This window comes from Dermacentor albipictus, chromosome 5 (assembly GCF_038994185.2).
Source record: "Dermacentor albipictus isolate Rhodes 1998 colony chromosome 5, USDA_Dalb.pri_finalv2, whole genome shotgun sequence".
Taxonomy (NCBI): Eukaryota; Metazoa; Arthropoda; class Arachnida; order Ixodida; family Ixodidae; genus Dermacentor; species Dermacentor albipictus.
In genome coordinates, this window is record NC_091825.1 from 132030387 (window position 1) to 132046172 (window position 15786).

At 46.7% G+C, this 15786-nt stretch overlaps 1 protein-coding gene across 3 annotated transcripts in view; it reads left to right on the top strand.

The window, feature by feature from the left end:
* LOC135906397 (glutamate receptor ionotropic, kainate 2-like) overlaps nt 1-15786 on the top strand; it is a 331052-nt gene that overhangs the window by 294732 nt on the left and 20534 nt on the right. For all 3 annotated transcript variants that reach the window (XM_065437778.1, XM_065437779.1, XM_065437780.1), the window contains 2 exons: nt 10662-10769; nt 13729-13932. In XM_065437778.1, the coding sequence (XP_065293850.1) occupies nt 10662-10769; nt 13729-13932 (312 nt within the window). The remainder of the gene's footprint in view (nt 1-10661; nt 10770-13728; nt 13933-15786) is intronic.

Below are 15786 nucleotides of genomic sequence, written 5' to 3' on the forward strand. Positions count from 1 at the left end.
ACGCGTACTTTGACCATAGCCTAACTTCGCCTGTGCGTCTCGAACTACGGAGACGTTTCTTATATTACTGATATTACCGCTAAATACTCTGGTCTCAAAGATGACGTCATTTCCTTGAATTGTATGCTGTGCATTGTCTGTATATTACGTGTTTGTCGTAAGTCCTTTGTGTATTTTTTCCTTTATCACCGCAGTCACCTGAAGTAGCATGCAAGGCCGTTACGCCGGGCAAACTTCTTGGCTCGCACTAAAGTTTACATTTCTCTCTGTTCGTTTTAACCTCTCATATCCGTGTTTCAGCTACCGTTAACTAGACAGCCCTGCTTTCTATGCACTCGCTAAAGAATGTGCAGCCATCACGTTGGACCGACGTGCCTAGCTACGCTAGTCTCCGTCTTTGCTTTGCAAGGTCTTTTAACATTGGGACCATGAGTTTTGTATTTCTCTTCTCGAACGAAATCCCTTCTTCTTTAGCCAACATTCCGTTGGTCCACTACAACTAACTGACAACGAAACCGACAGCTCTCTTCTTGCGTACTCTGTATGCGATCCAGCTCAAGTGCCCTTCGCGGAGTGACGACTCCTTCTTGACGCGTTATAGGCTTCCACGCTGCACGGCTAAAAGCGCTCACTGTGGTAAAAGATATGGAGCTGCCGTTTGTCGACCGCGAGATGAATTAGAAAAAGTTTATTGGCCACTGAGCAGGTGGTCTCAACTGAGAAATTCTGGTGGTACATTAGCCAATTCTCGTTTCCATTTCTTTTGTTTTTGCCTGTAGCGAGGTTCCCAAATAGCGATCGTCTAATGCCTTCGCCGCTACCTTCTAGGACATCGTGATCACCTATTCTTGCATGTGTGCACTCGCGAAGCTACAATTATAAAAAATTTTTGAGAAACATGAAACCTGTTTACCAATACTTTCTTCCCTTAGGGCTAGTCAAGATTGAGCGATGCTCGCAAAGCCACAGCTGTCGCCTACTGTTATTCACTATCGCAGCGGGTGCGCGCAAATCTCATGGAGAACGGGACGATAACGAGAATCTCTTCTCGTTATCGTACCGAACAGAGACGCTCGGGAATCGCAAGATGCACTTCTCGTAATTCGGGTTTCGTGCAACTAGGCACCCAACGTTTATTTACGGTCAGGACACCGTTCCTCGCCTTGCTCTTCGCTGCACGCTACTGGTGGACATCGGGCGTGCTCTCCTGTTTCTCCCGCGGCTCTTCCTCGTGTCTCTTCTTCCAACGCACCGGAATGACGAGGACGATCTTCGCGGTCTGATCGTGTTGATTTCCGCCCGCTACATCGTCCCCCTCCCCTCCCCCCTGCCTCCGCCCTCGCCGACGCCTTTTGACACTCGCCACACGTCGCGGTTGAACAAGACTGATGGGACCGGCGCCGCGAAAGATCATTATGCGGCCCGTCTACGCGGGGCTTCTTACCCGCGTCGCACCACGCCATCCTCCGTCTTCCTCCTGCGGGAGCGCTTTCTGTTTACGCCCTGAGATGCCCGAAAAGACCGAGTTCTTCTGTTCAACTCGTCATCTCGGTCAAAGGGAATGTTGATGCCCTCCCCCTCCCCCCCCAACCTCCCGCGAGACGGCCCTAGCTGCCGGCTGTGCGGAATTCGGTGCACGCTCACGAGCGCTTCCTTACATGCCATCATAGAACATTTATAGGCTTCTCCTGATTGCTTGCTGTTTTAGCGGAGCGTATACATCCCACTTCTCGGCACCCGCCGGTGTGTCTCCATGGTTACGGCTTTCTTCCGCCGTGTATACCAGGTCGTGGGTTGTATTCCCGACCGCAGTACCCGTACTCTGATGTTGAAATGAATGCAAAAATGTACTAGGACTTACATTCGGTGACCCGGTAAAAAAATCGTAGTTAGTTAAAATATTCCAGCCGCGTCCCAGTACGTAAGGTTTCTCGAATGGCTGAGCAATTGCTCTAAAGGAAGCTAAATAGCCAGCCCCTAAACCACTGTGAGCTCGTAGGTGAGCGAGTGCTTTCTTTCTCACCTTCGCTTCCCATCCCACGGGTGGTCTTTCCTACTTGTGGTAGACACGAAGGTAGTTAATACGTCAGCATCGAACGTCATGTTGGCTCTTCTCTCGTTTAAAAACACTATCGGCTTTCGCTTATAAGGACTCCGCGCTTTTCGGCGACACGCTGTTGCTGCCGCACGTGCAGTGCAGAACGCGATACACAGGGTGAAATCGGTTGATTACGCACGACAGGCAAGCGAAATGACGAGAAAGAGCGGAGGTTTTGAGTGCGTGGCAAAGGCGAGGCAGATCGGGACGGATTGATGTCCCTCTTAGATAGACCAATCGGTGACGTCACGTGTATGATTCTGCTGGCGGTATGCGACGTGCGAAGAACGGACCGAAAAATTCGGAGAGGAGTATGCAATGGGTTTAGAAGGAAAGTTTTTTTTTTATGAAATCCCCCGGACTTTTCTGACCGTGGCTGCTGTCTTCCCCAATAGCTAATACCTTAAATAAATATTCACCTACGTACCCGTTGACAGAATCTAACCTCGGTCTCCCAGCACAGCAGACCAATGCTGTAACCATCAGGCCACGATAGTTCTTTTTTCTTTATTGCCTCGCTTTTCACAGAGTTTACGAGATCAGAAGAACAGACTAACAAGATAATTGTACTGAGAACCGTCTGCTGTTTGCTGACTACAAGCCATCGGTATTTCGGCATCTGCAACAACATTTATAATCTTGGAACCCACTCTGGTACATACGACTGCACCTTCTGCACTTCGACAAAATCAGGCCACGATCGCACATGCACTTCTCGCGGGTCAACGCTAACTAGCTCTTTGAGATGGAAGCGCGAGGGCCCACGCGCGCACGCCGCTTTCCTTTAGGCCAAAGACGCAGGAATGAAATGGACGAATTCGATTGATTTTATTGAGCATTTGATAAGCCCCCTCACGAAAGCGTCGCTTCACATGAATTCAAAGATGTGCGTTAGATCTGCACGATTTTCTTTATTATCGGAGGTGGCTTACGGGCCCTTTAATGCAGGCCCTTACCCATCCATCAGTCAATAAATCAAGCAGTACATTTTCGGCACACATATATTAATATTCTTCATTTAGAATAGTTCATATTCTCGAAAGTGCTGGCCGTCGTGCCAAAGGTCGCAGGACAATGGCGTCTGAGGTCCAACCTCAAACACCGAGGACGACAACGGCTACATGGGTGTGCCACCGATGTTACTAGACTATAGGTTCAGTTGTTTAACTCTCCGTAGGCGCCCTATATCGCGGGCGCCCCCTAGCCTTGGTTTGCCACCAAAGGGTGGGAGCGCCGCAGGTAGCTCTACTCGGGTGCAGCTCTGCGTAGGCGAAGGTGCTTGGGTCCTCCGACTGCGCAACTTACGAACGCAGCAAGTGTTTTAACCGATGAGTTATTGCATGTCTTTATAGTCTTGCGCTTAGCAGATTGATTGAACTTTACGTAGCTGGGAAAATGCTGCTGCACTCCCCCGGTATGTGCTGTGGAGTCCCTAGTCCAAGGCCGCAGCAGCCCCGGCCGTCCCCTGCGGTGTACTAATCAGCTCTTGCTGACGGGTGAATGTAAGTAGGTGATTAGTAGATGTAATCAGCTGTTGCTGATTAGTACTAATTAATTATTAATGCGAATGCATTATATGACTCATGAGGCGGCGTTAGCGCGACCACACGATGGTCCAAAAATCAGGGGAGTCCAAGTGAGCCGATCGAGGCAGTTGACGAAGCCAGTTAAGGTAGAGCGGATTAAGGCAGATTGAATGAGGCGAATTAATGCAAAGTTAACTAAAATAGACTTAAGGCATTCGAACCCACGACCATTGGTAAAAGTCGAATCCATGACCGTTTGTGTTAATTAGGGCGATGTTAATTAATACTAGTTTCTAAGATATAGTTAGGGCACTCGAACCGGCGACCTTTAGTGGGAGTCCAACACAGTGCCTTTGGTGTTCATTAAGGCGAAGTTAATTAAGGGAGAGCGAATTAGGGTGCATATTTAATTACGATAGAGTTCATTATGACACTCGAACTCACGACCACTGGTAGGAGTTGAACCCACTTAATTTTGTGATAATTAAGACGACGTGAATAATATTGAGTTAATTAAGGCACTCGAATCCACGATCGTTGGAGAGAGTCGAACCATCAACCTTTGGTGGTGGCAATGCTTTCGCATTCATCCAAGTAGGAATAACTCTTTCTTGTCTTTATTAGGACATAAGATATACAAATCACATATTTCGTCAACGCAGTGCTCCTCAAATTTTCATTATTTGATCATGTAAAAAACAATTAGCTTATTAGTACTAAAGTTGTATAATCAGCCGTTGTAGCTGTCCGCAGGTCAATCGGGTAATTAATTAGTGCCAATGGGTGCTACTCACCAGCAGTTGTAGTGGTCAACAGGTCGATCCGGGCACTTTTAAAATAGTAGGAATAAATCCAAGGCACCTTCCCACGATATACAAGGTGTCCCAGCTAACTTTAGCCAGAGTTTAAAAATATGCGAATGCCACGTAAGCTGGCCAGAACCAAGGTAATGTTATTTGCCGGCGCTTGAAGATACTCAAATTATTGTTTTATCACGCCTAATTAGACAAGTCGTCCTAATTATTTAATGAACTGCGCAAATATTACAATTAGATTAAAAGTGTAAATGAGAAAGTTGTAGAGCGACATGAAAAACTCCCGACACAGCTTTTTGTTTCTCAGTACGTGCTACATAAAAGTTTTTCCGAGCGTGAAAGCAGCCCGGGAATACACGCAAAGTAGCTCGAGCGGCGGGATTCTTTCAAACTCGGAAAAACATTTTTCCACGTACTAAGGAACAGAAAGATGTGTCGGGAGTTTTTCATGTCGCGCTACAATTTTATCATTGACACTTTTCATATAATTATAGATTTCAGAAATTTAAGAAATAATTAAGACTAATTACCTAATTAGGCGGAATGAAAAAAAATATTTGAGCGTCTCCAAGTGACGGCAAACAACATTACCTTGGTTTTGTTCAGCTACTTGGCATTCGCATATATTAAAACTCTGGCTAAAAGTTAGCTGGGACACCCTGTACATACAAACTCTCAGAACTTCATCTCGGGTTGAAAAAAAAAATGAAGCGTGCGCCATTTCTTTCATCAGAGCACCACATTCGCAAGTGCATTGTTAAAACCTACGTGAGTTGTGCTCACTTGTGAGCACATCTGCGCATTCGAGGCAGGTTCTCGCTGCAGGAACGGAGCATAAATGTGCATTCGCGTCACCAAATAATGTTGGATGACGTGTGCCGTAAACTCGTCAAATTGCACACAGCATTGAAAACGCACAAGAGTGACGCAAAAAGCACCGAGACTGCGGCAAGACGCGCGTGTAATAAACAGCGCCAAAACGCGTGAACAGTCACCCACCGTGGTTGCTCAGTGGCTATGGTGTTGGGCTGCTGAGCACGAGGTCGCGGGATCGAATCCCGGCCACGGCGGCCGCATTTCGATGGGGGCGAAATGCTAAAACACCCGTGTGCTTAGATTTAGGTGCACGTTAAAGAACCCCAGGCGGTCGAAATTTCCGGAGTCCTCCACTACGGCGTGCCTCGTAATCAGAAAGTGGTTTTGGCACGTAACACCCAATAATTTAGTTTTAACGCGTGAACAGTCGCGGACAGCGCTTCGCCGCCCCGTCGTCCGCGCCGTGCTAACCGAGCAAAGTGCGACACCAGCGCCACGAGATGCGAGGATCGGCGGTGGGTCCACGCAGTCACGGGAGTTTGAAAACTGAACCTAGTCTAGTAACGTTGTGTGCCACTGCGTCTGAGGTTTCTAAAAAAGAAATTAAGATCTTGTGCTGCTGAGCGCACAGCTTCGAGATATGGCTGGAACAGAACCAAATAGCGGCGCAGCCTTCCTTACCTGCTGCTTCCCGGAATGACAGATTCATTTGTACGCTGAGACAAATGACTGTGAGCGCCAAACTTCGGGCGCCTGATTGTGTACTTTTCCGGTTCAGTTGAGAGCAAGAGTAGGAATTATGCGAGGCTGGTACGCCATGAACATCTTTCGGAAAAGTTTGTGCAAGAAGTTGAAAAAAAAAAGACACGGATGATTTACTACCATGCCACATCGTTGGCAAAAAGATCACAGATTACGAAGCACTTTCCTCTTTTTTTTTCATTAATGCAAACCAGAGCACACATCCAATTTTGAATAAACGCCTTTGTACGCTGGAGAAGACCATGCGTTGAACTAGTAAATTCAAGCATAACATTAAAGGAAGAGTAACTGAGTAATGCAAGTGAGTAGCGGCGATGCTTCATGCATGCTGCCAAAGACATCATCAATGTTGAACTATAACAATACAATGCTATAATCTACATTGGTTTCATGCGAGGCCTGGTCTGCGCCCCGAAAAAGTAGTCGTCGGTGATATTTGCTTACTGTGTGTTTACAACACGCACATGCAGCACCAAAACCTCCGAGTTAGCGTTAGTTAGAACGGTACTTGTGCCATTAGAGCATAAATCACTTTTAGTTTCTCTTTCTTCTGTCGAACTAAATTATTCTGGCTACTCCCGCTTGTATGACTTAGGGCAGCATTCATAGCGTCTTGGAACGCCTGTACATTTTTCTGTTAGCTTTCTTTATATGAAGGTGCACGCCATACTATCACACATCTTTGCGTCCCCTGGTATTGTTCTTCGCCAACCGACCACCTACGTTAATAAATGTGCTCGCTGTCGCGATCAGCCCTGGTACCTGTTTTTACAAAGCATAGCACACAAATCTTTGTGTGATCACGTGCTGTGACTTTTTTTTTTTTTTTGCACGGCGTCAGCATGAAGTATCGAACTTAGTGGGAGTTGCAATATCAGCCTGCGTGTGCGAAATGCCTCAATGCTATTAGATAAGTTGTAGGCTGCGTCCTTAGGATGCTTAAATATACATGAAACATTTATCGGCCTTGGGTTCCGCCAGAATACTCAAACACGCAATGTCTGAATGTTTCAAACAGTGCGCTAATCTCAAACTCTGCTCAAGACTGCAACTCTAAATTCTAGGCCATGTGTCCGGACCTTACGGCCACTCGGATTCGAAGATCTCAAGGTCTCCTTGGGATGTTTCGAGAAACTCTTGACACCGCTATAATATATGGGTAAACCTCAGCCATTACAATCTCTAAAGAACAAATACCATTTCATTGTAGAGATACGCTTTTCTTCATTAAAAAAATTGCACTAAAACTAAAAGGGGACAGTATTTAAAGAAAGTAGTTGGTGCGCAAGCGTGCTACCTAAGAACAGTTAATAAAGGAAGAGTGAGACATCCACCCAAACGCAGCGAATTGCTACAAAGGAAACGCAGGAGCGCAATTAGTAACAATTTGCTACGTTTGGGTGGGTGTCTCATTTCCCTGTTATTTATTTCTCTCCACCTTGCGGGCTCCTGTAGAACTATTACATCAAACTCGTGCCTTTGCTTCGAGTTGTTGATGAATTCGACTTCGCCCTGCCATCGGAGCAGGACGAATTTTTCGTCAACTGCGAGGCTTTTTCTTTCGAGGAACCCGTATGGGTTTCCTATATAGCAATTTTCTACGTTCGGGTGGATGTCTAATTCTCCCCCTATTAATTACTTCTCTCCACCTTGCGGGTTTCCGCGGAACTATTGTACCTAAGAACAGGCTCCTACAGAGACGACGGCAAGCACCCTACGATGCACACAGTTCTAAATAAATGGAAGGTGAAGCGGGGCGTCCGGGAATTGCAGTATTCCTTTTATCCCGTCACCCTCTCTCCCTCAGGTAGCTGCGGGAGAGGGCTCCGTCGCCGGGTGAGGTGGGTGGCAGCTGCCTTGCACGTCGGCTCTGATGCCTCTGGCGACAACGCTCGCGTGACCAATCGGCTGATATGTGTAGCTACCTACGCTACCGCTGCGTATGGGCTGGTTGATGGCCTTTCCCTCCCCCTTTCTCTTCCTCCAGTGCGGGGTAGTCAACCGGGCTCAGTCCTGATTAATCTCCCGGCATTTTCGTTTATCCTTTTGTCTTTCTCTCTCTGGTTAATGGCGCTATTCTTCACGAGAATTACGCAAGCAAACAATGAAGCCTACAGAAATGCGCTGCAACAATGCGTATAAGTCTTCATTCCTTTAACAAAGCGAATAGGCGTTTCGGCTATTCGCCTACATTGACTGTCACCTTCCATGGTTTCCCCGCAGTTTTCATTCGGTTGAAATCGAGCGGACTCGTCGCTCTAGGAAAAGAAGTGCTTGCCGAAAATCAATGAGCCCGTCTTCTGCTTTAGCGACGCCGCTTCTCCTACACAGTCGCCCCCTGAGCGGGACCCCGTCGGTCTTCTTAGACGCAGCGCGGTGTCCACGCTCGCTCGCACCGCGAAAGCAATCTGGCCGTTGCGGCTATTGATCTCCGATGTCGTGTCGTCGCCGCGGTGAGTGGGAGGCCTTCCCACGCTAATGAACGCCACGCGCTTGCCAAGGGCCGGACACGGACCGGGGCTCCGGGGATGGGTATACGCGCGCGCGGCCCAAATGATCGGCCGACGCGGTCGCAACCCCCCGCCCGATCCTCCTCTGGAGCCACGCGGCTTCTTCGCCTTCAAAGCGAGGAAAGGCCCCAGATGAAGGATTTAATGAATCCCCTAATGACTGCCTCCCAAGTGGCTCGTTGCTGATGCGCGGAGGAGGAGAAAGTGCGCGCTGCGTCTCCGCCGCTCGCGCGCCAGGCCTCGCTCGACCTTTCTCGCGCGGCTTGAACTAATTTTCGCTCTTTGTCGGCGGCCGCGTTCTTCTCCCCATTTTCTTCCTCGTGCACGAGTCGTTACTTCCTTTTAGGACGTCACGCTTCCTTTCTTTCTTTTTTGCCTGATCCTCTACTTTTGCCACCGTATCTGCGCCACTCAGGACTGGGGCAGGATTCGGAAATAAACAGCACGTGCGCATTGACTATAGTGTACGTACAGCTCCATAATAGAAATCAAGTTTAATACTTCGGCCACGATGCGATGTGCCATGTGTTGTGAAATATGGCGCACAACAACGCCTCAAGCAAGCACCTCTCCCTTTGTGTTTTGTGTACTACTCAGACAAACGGCAGTTGTGAACGCAATGTAACGTTCAACATCAAGTCACCACTGTTGTGTTGGACAAAACATTGAAGAAATTAAGCATTCGCCGTCAACATTGCCACTAATTATCGTCATTCAAAGCAAACAGCACAGAAAGCTTGGCTCACATCGATTCCCACAGGGCGTCAGATCTGCATAATTTTTACTATAATTTTTTTTGCTGTCGCGTACAGAATGTGTCATTTGTGCGAAATCACGAACGTTCATCGGTTAGAACCACTAAAAGATATATGAATAGGTTCAAAGAGGTGTTAATGGTGAGGGAAATATTAAAGTCCCCTCTTAAAAGAAATCACCGCTAAAGCACTCCGTACAGATGGTTAACCAGCGAAGCTGAAACGTGCAGTCCAGGTGTTTATGACTGGGTTAATCCCAACTGTTCATTCAACGATGGTTTGATATGCTGCCGGATCCTCGGTACGCAGTTGCTACTTGCACTAGTCTTACACGAGCCTGCTCTTGTGCCCGGGCTGCAGCATCGGCACGGCGTAGACGAGCTCGTTCCCAATTCTGCTCGCGGCGTTGCTGATCGAAGGTTGCCTGCTCCTCAGGAGTACGTATGGCGCGTGGCCAAGCCATTTCGTAGCCGGAGAAAAACTGCTGCGCTGCGCGCTCGGCTGCGACGGAGAGCTACGTCACTACTGGCGCAGCCAATTGCGCGCCTCTCTTTCATTTATTTTTCGCCCATGCGCATTGGGTTGCGCCAAAAAAGACGTCGGTCTGTCGCACAGGCGACAGACGATAGCCTATTCGGCTTTCCATATACAGCTATCCAGCTATCCGATTCGGCTATCCGGATAGTCGAATCGGATAGCCGAATCGGATAGCCGGATAGCTGTATATGGATAGCCGAATCGGCTATCCTTATACAGCTTCGCTGTAGAAGTTCAGGACATTAGCTAAGTTTGCTAGTAATGGAAACACAGAACGTCTCTTTCACATTAAAGGGGCGAAGTTGCACTGCAAGAGCAGTGAAAGTTTAATCTATCAAAATTGAGTACAAGTTTACCTTGCAATGAAACGTTGTTCTGCTGGCTGGCTGATATGCACAGATAAAAGACGAACGTATATCGAGAAATCACGATGTTCCTTATCTGGTATGCTGCTCTTGCGGTGGGCCAATGGACGTGTGATTAGTCATATTCACTTTTCTCAACCACTGGCTAATAGACCCAGTCATAGACAATGTATGTCGATACACTCGACTCGAAACCCACAACTGCCGGTGTTGAGTACGGCTGCTTTGTCCAGTGAACTACTAAGTAATTTTCTTACCACCTGAATTACTTTATCTTAATTTCCTTTGCTCCTCAAAATTTTAATACTATTTAAAATATTCGATATACTTCCTGTATTCGATCGCATATATGCTGACTAGTTCAAACTGTCTCGTTTCATTCATCTTGCTGCTATTCCTGTTTAGATGGCGCCGAAGATCGTTCCTTTCAAGTCGTCTCACGATACGCTCTCGCCTAACTTTTCATTCATCTTTCAGGTGGGGCACTGGACACCTAGAGACAACGTGACCGTAGAAGACAACGTAACGTCTGACTACGATTCCCTTCTTATCAAAGACAAGACCTTGATTGTGACCACAGTTCTCGTAAGTATCAAAGGTCGCAATAAAAAAAAGAAGGAACAGGGCGGTTGCCTATTGTTTATCGGACCTGGTAAATGAAATGTTGCACATGACAATGACTTTCATCATACACGTAGAACATTCGGTGCCCCTAATCCAAAATGACACTATCAGCGAGGCTAGGCTAATGAGACTCTAGGCTAACGTAACTACGCTTTATTACGGAAAATGTGCAGTGCTGCTCAATCTGTTCAGACAATATGAATACGAGATTGTTTGAAAACTATACTTGTTTGTGTCTCCATTATAGGGTATCACTTTTTGCCGCCGTTACCTATTTCCTAATTTTGCTGTTATATGACGCAAATATCTGCTAGCTCATGGATTAAGTTTTACTGCTGGCTTAGTGGCTATAGTGTTCTATTGCTGAACACGAAGTCTCGGGTTCAACTTTTAGTCGCAGCGATCTTATTCCAATGGAGGCGAAATGTGAAAAATGCTCTTGCTAAGTGCACAAGCGTTTAAAGAACAAAGACAATATCGGCTCTGAAGAACACGAAGTCAACGTACATGGTGGTTAAAATGAATAAATGATAAAATGTGGATTATATTTCTTTATTTTGTGTCTTTTTCATATTCATTATTCACTAATTTCTTTTCTTACTTTATCGTATTTCCCCCACGTTTACTTTGACCTTGTCTTCTTTAGTGTCGACATTCGTTTGACCATTCTTTTCCCGGAAGTGCTTATAAGAAAGATAGCCAGCGGTGCTATAACGTTAAGCTATTCCACACTTTTCTATTCCAATTCTGCAATCAGCCCTCGACGATTGGTCAAAAAGTTTTCTAGTCACTCCCCACTGCGCCGGTATGCCACGCGAAGTCATGAAAACTGAGAAAACGGCCCATCTAATATGACATGCGCACACTGATTATGCATGATTAGACCGAACGAAAGATAATAACTTTTGATTCAACACCTTTTTTCGCCATTAGCGATAAAGGCGTCGTTTGACCGAATGCTATTGGTAAAACGTTCTTGGGCTACGCCCACTTTACATGTCTGTCACCCGAGGTCGGAAAATCACGAAAACTCACCACGTCAAAGTGACGTGTACGTGCTAAAGACGCATTATTATGCCGAACGAAACTGTAAGTTATTTCTGAATAGCCGGAGACTGCCCCGTTCCAAAAGGAATAGAAGATGGATGCCGCCGATCGCTGTGGCACTGGCTACTCTAAGCTGCTGAGGAGCATGGATTTATTTGCGTATAAGATTTTGCGTGGCAGTATAACGTTATCAAGACTATTCGGCACGTATACGACATCACTCTGCCGACTATACTTTGCTGAGGATGGGTTCTTAAAGCCATTCTTAACCTTCCGTTGCATGCCGCCGCGATTTACGAACAGTCACCGCAAGCTAAGTAAGAAGAAGTGTACCAATCGCAGACGCCGGCACCACCCTCCACATCAGGACGTCTACTTCGACTTCGCTGGTTCGGTCCAATCGAAATTCCCTACATTTGAGCGTGCTCTCCGCCTCTTTTCAGCCAATTAGATCAGAAAAACTGCTCAATGTAGGCAACGCTATTCGCTTTAAAAGCAAAAGAAAGTGGCATCCTATGGACGAGAAGCGCGTTTGATTGGGCTTTTCAAGCAACGCTTTGTGTTACCGCGCAATGCTTGAGTCGGTGGTTACGTAAATTTGACGTCAGCGAAGTGGAATAAAAATAGATGGGAATAGTTTTACGTTATAGGGCCATTGGTCCTAAATACTCCAAACCCGTGTGAAGTCAGCAACGAAAGCCTTGCCTTACCAATGTGCACGCTGGGGATTCCCACGTGGTCAAAATTAACCTGGATCTCCGCGCTACGGAGTCTCCAGCAACGCCAGGGCTGCTTTGAGAAATTAAAGACCCTGAATAAGTGATTATGTGCACGCTATATTCACATTTGAAAATGCCTCCAGTGCAATTGTTTAATATTCTGACTGCACAAGGACGTAGTTCTGTAAAACTAGCGATAATAATGTTCTTTTAGTTTCTAATTGAGAGCGACTTTCGAAGCATGATTTTAGCGAAAATTAAGATATGCGGGTTTTCCACGTCAGTGAATGCCTCGAGCCAATGACGACGACTATCGTACATAGTCATTTCGTTTTCTGACTAATCGGGTAGTGTGGAGTCTCAAGGAACTCTGACCACAGTTATCAAGCAAAAGAGTTATCTGACAGTTCGCATGCATCTTTCATACCTTTAGTTCACTTAATATCAGCAGTATGTAAACGAGCGCGACAGAACGCTCAAGCATATCCAAATTCACTTTCACTGCGGTTTAGCAATTTGAACAGATAGCTTCCCAATAACTTTATTATATATTTTTTGTTTCATGGTATTTCATTTCGTAAAGTTAAACCTACTGGCTTGAGGGTAGCATCAATAATACCTAAAGGGACACTAAATAAAAAACGTCAACCCAACTTAGATGCATATATTACTGGTCTATAACTGCAATTTTATGTGTGCCAATATATGAGCGTTGCGTAGAAACCGAACGTCTCACTGCTCAAGTTGAATTTGAATGGGCCAATTTACATAAGTGCCACGTGAACTTTCTCTACAAATCTACAACTATCTCACTGACCCGCATTTTGTAGAGGTACAACCAGTTGATTCAAGTATAGAACAATACTTGTGTTAACCGGATCAACATTTGCACTTCTTTCAGAGTAGTGCTTAAAATAGCGAAGACGGATGCACATGCCTCCAATAATAACAATAGCATGCACAATTATACCTGTGTTCTTGCATCCCCACCCTCCTCTTTTTACTCGCATGTGTATGGGTGTCTCCAGTATGTTAAAGCAGAACGCTTTGCAATGTGGGCCTAACTTTATTGTACAAAAAGTATACCCATTACACACTGTGCAGATCATCGCGCTATCGGCTCAATTGTTCGTCTCTTTGCTGTCTAACCGCAGACTGATCCGTACATGATGCTCAAGGAGTCGGCGGCAGACCTGCAAGGCAACGATCGCTTCGAAGGCTACTGTGTAGACCTCCTGAAGGAGCTGTCTAAGCAGTTGAACTTCAAGTACGAGATCCGGCTGGTCAAGGACAGGGCTTACGGCATTCAGAACGCCAGTGGAGACTGGAACGGAATGATTGGAGAGATTGTCAACGGTGTAAGTGAGATGAATTCTTTGCAACCCACACTGTGTGCTCCTGACGTACTCAACACACACACACACACACGCACGCACGCGCACGCACGCACACGCACACGCACGCAAGCACACACACACGCACACGCGCACGCACGCACACGCACGCACACGCACGCGCACGCGCACGCACGCACACACACACACGCACACGCACGCACGCACGCACACGCACACGCACGCGCACGCACACACACGCACGCACACGCACGCGCACGCACACACACACGCGCGCGCACACACACACACACACACACACACACACACACACACACACACACACACACACACACACACACACACACACACACAAACACACACACACACAAAAACATTTTTCAACTTCGAAAACTAAGGCACGTACTGCTGGCGGGTCATTGGTACTGTAGAAAAAAGGCTAATACGAACTCTTACGTGAGCATATCGCCATGTCCGTATTACATACGGCCAATGGGCAGCGATTCGACACATTAGTCGAGCCAATTTTCATTCAAGCGCGCATGTGTTACATAACTTAACGTACAAAGTGTAGACCACAGCTTCCATTGACAGGTCGGCGTGTGCACGTGCGTGAGCACTTCGGCTGCCAGCCGCTAAAATTTTTGAGAGCTTAGAGAACATCTATACACTATGAACTTCCAACGCCGGCAGGGCTGACCGATGTCTAGTTTACGCTACCACTGCAACGGCGGCCTTAGGCTAGCTCCGATCATTATCGTAGGAGGCAACACTTCTTTAGCATTGCCGATTTGTATGTACTCCCTTTCTAGCTTCAGTTGCATGCTTATAGTCCTTCAAAAAGCGCAGCCTGTTATCGCTGTTTGTACTTCAGAATATTGTTGTGTTTTTGTCATAAATATATTTCTTATTGCCTCGTAACATTTTACAGAGTGTGCGCACACTCAAAACTGAAGTTCATGATGACATGGCTTCAGTATCCATGTGACGTAGTAAAAGTTCTTGTTTGTTCAAAAATACGACCCCTAAAAAGAGTCGCTCTATAGGATCTACAACATAGCCTGCAATGCATAAATAACTGTTGTGTTTGCTTTTTCGTGCTTCTTTAGTTACAGCGAAGCTGTTCATGGCTAGGGTTCCGTAGATTTTTCGTGTCTGTCAACCGATCTGCGTGTGCAAAAACTCAGCTGCCGAATATGGTGCAAAATCGCTTCTTTCTGTGGAAAAGCTTATACACCTCATCACTTAGATATGCATTTTCAGTAGATTAGTTAGCAATAGGCGCCATTTTCAATATCAGTAAACTCTCAGGTAGAGAGAGGGAGAGAGAGAGAGAGAGAGAGAGAAATAACTTATTTATATAGCCAGCAGATTGGTGGAGGGGCCAACCCCGCATAGATGGCGAATGGAATGGAATGGAATGGAAAACTTTATTCGCTCTTTAAAGGTTTTAGCAGGTCGAGGCCGAAGTCTTCATTCTTGAAGCTTGAGTCCTCTTCAGCCATGGATGGGCCCCTAGTCCAGGGCTCCACTGAGCCGGGCCGCCTCGCACGCGTGCGCTATTAGAGCTCTTTGAGTCTCTAGCGCGCGGCTGGTGAGCCAGCTCTCCCATTGCTCCGCACTTGGTGTTTTGTGTTTGTGGAATGCCTGGTTTCTTGTACACTCCCATGTAATGTGGTATAATGTTGGCTTAGCTCCACACCACGGACAGGTTGCGCTATACTGCGTGGGGAACATCCTACTTAGTAGGTGTAAGTTTGGAAAGGTGCCCGTTTGCAGTCTCCGCCATCCTGCGGCCTCCTCCTTTGTTAAGGCTTTATGTGGTGGCGGATATTGATATCTTAGACCCTTATAGAG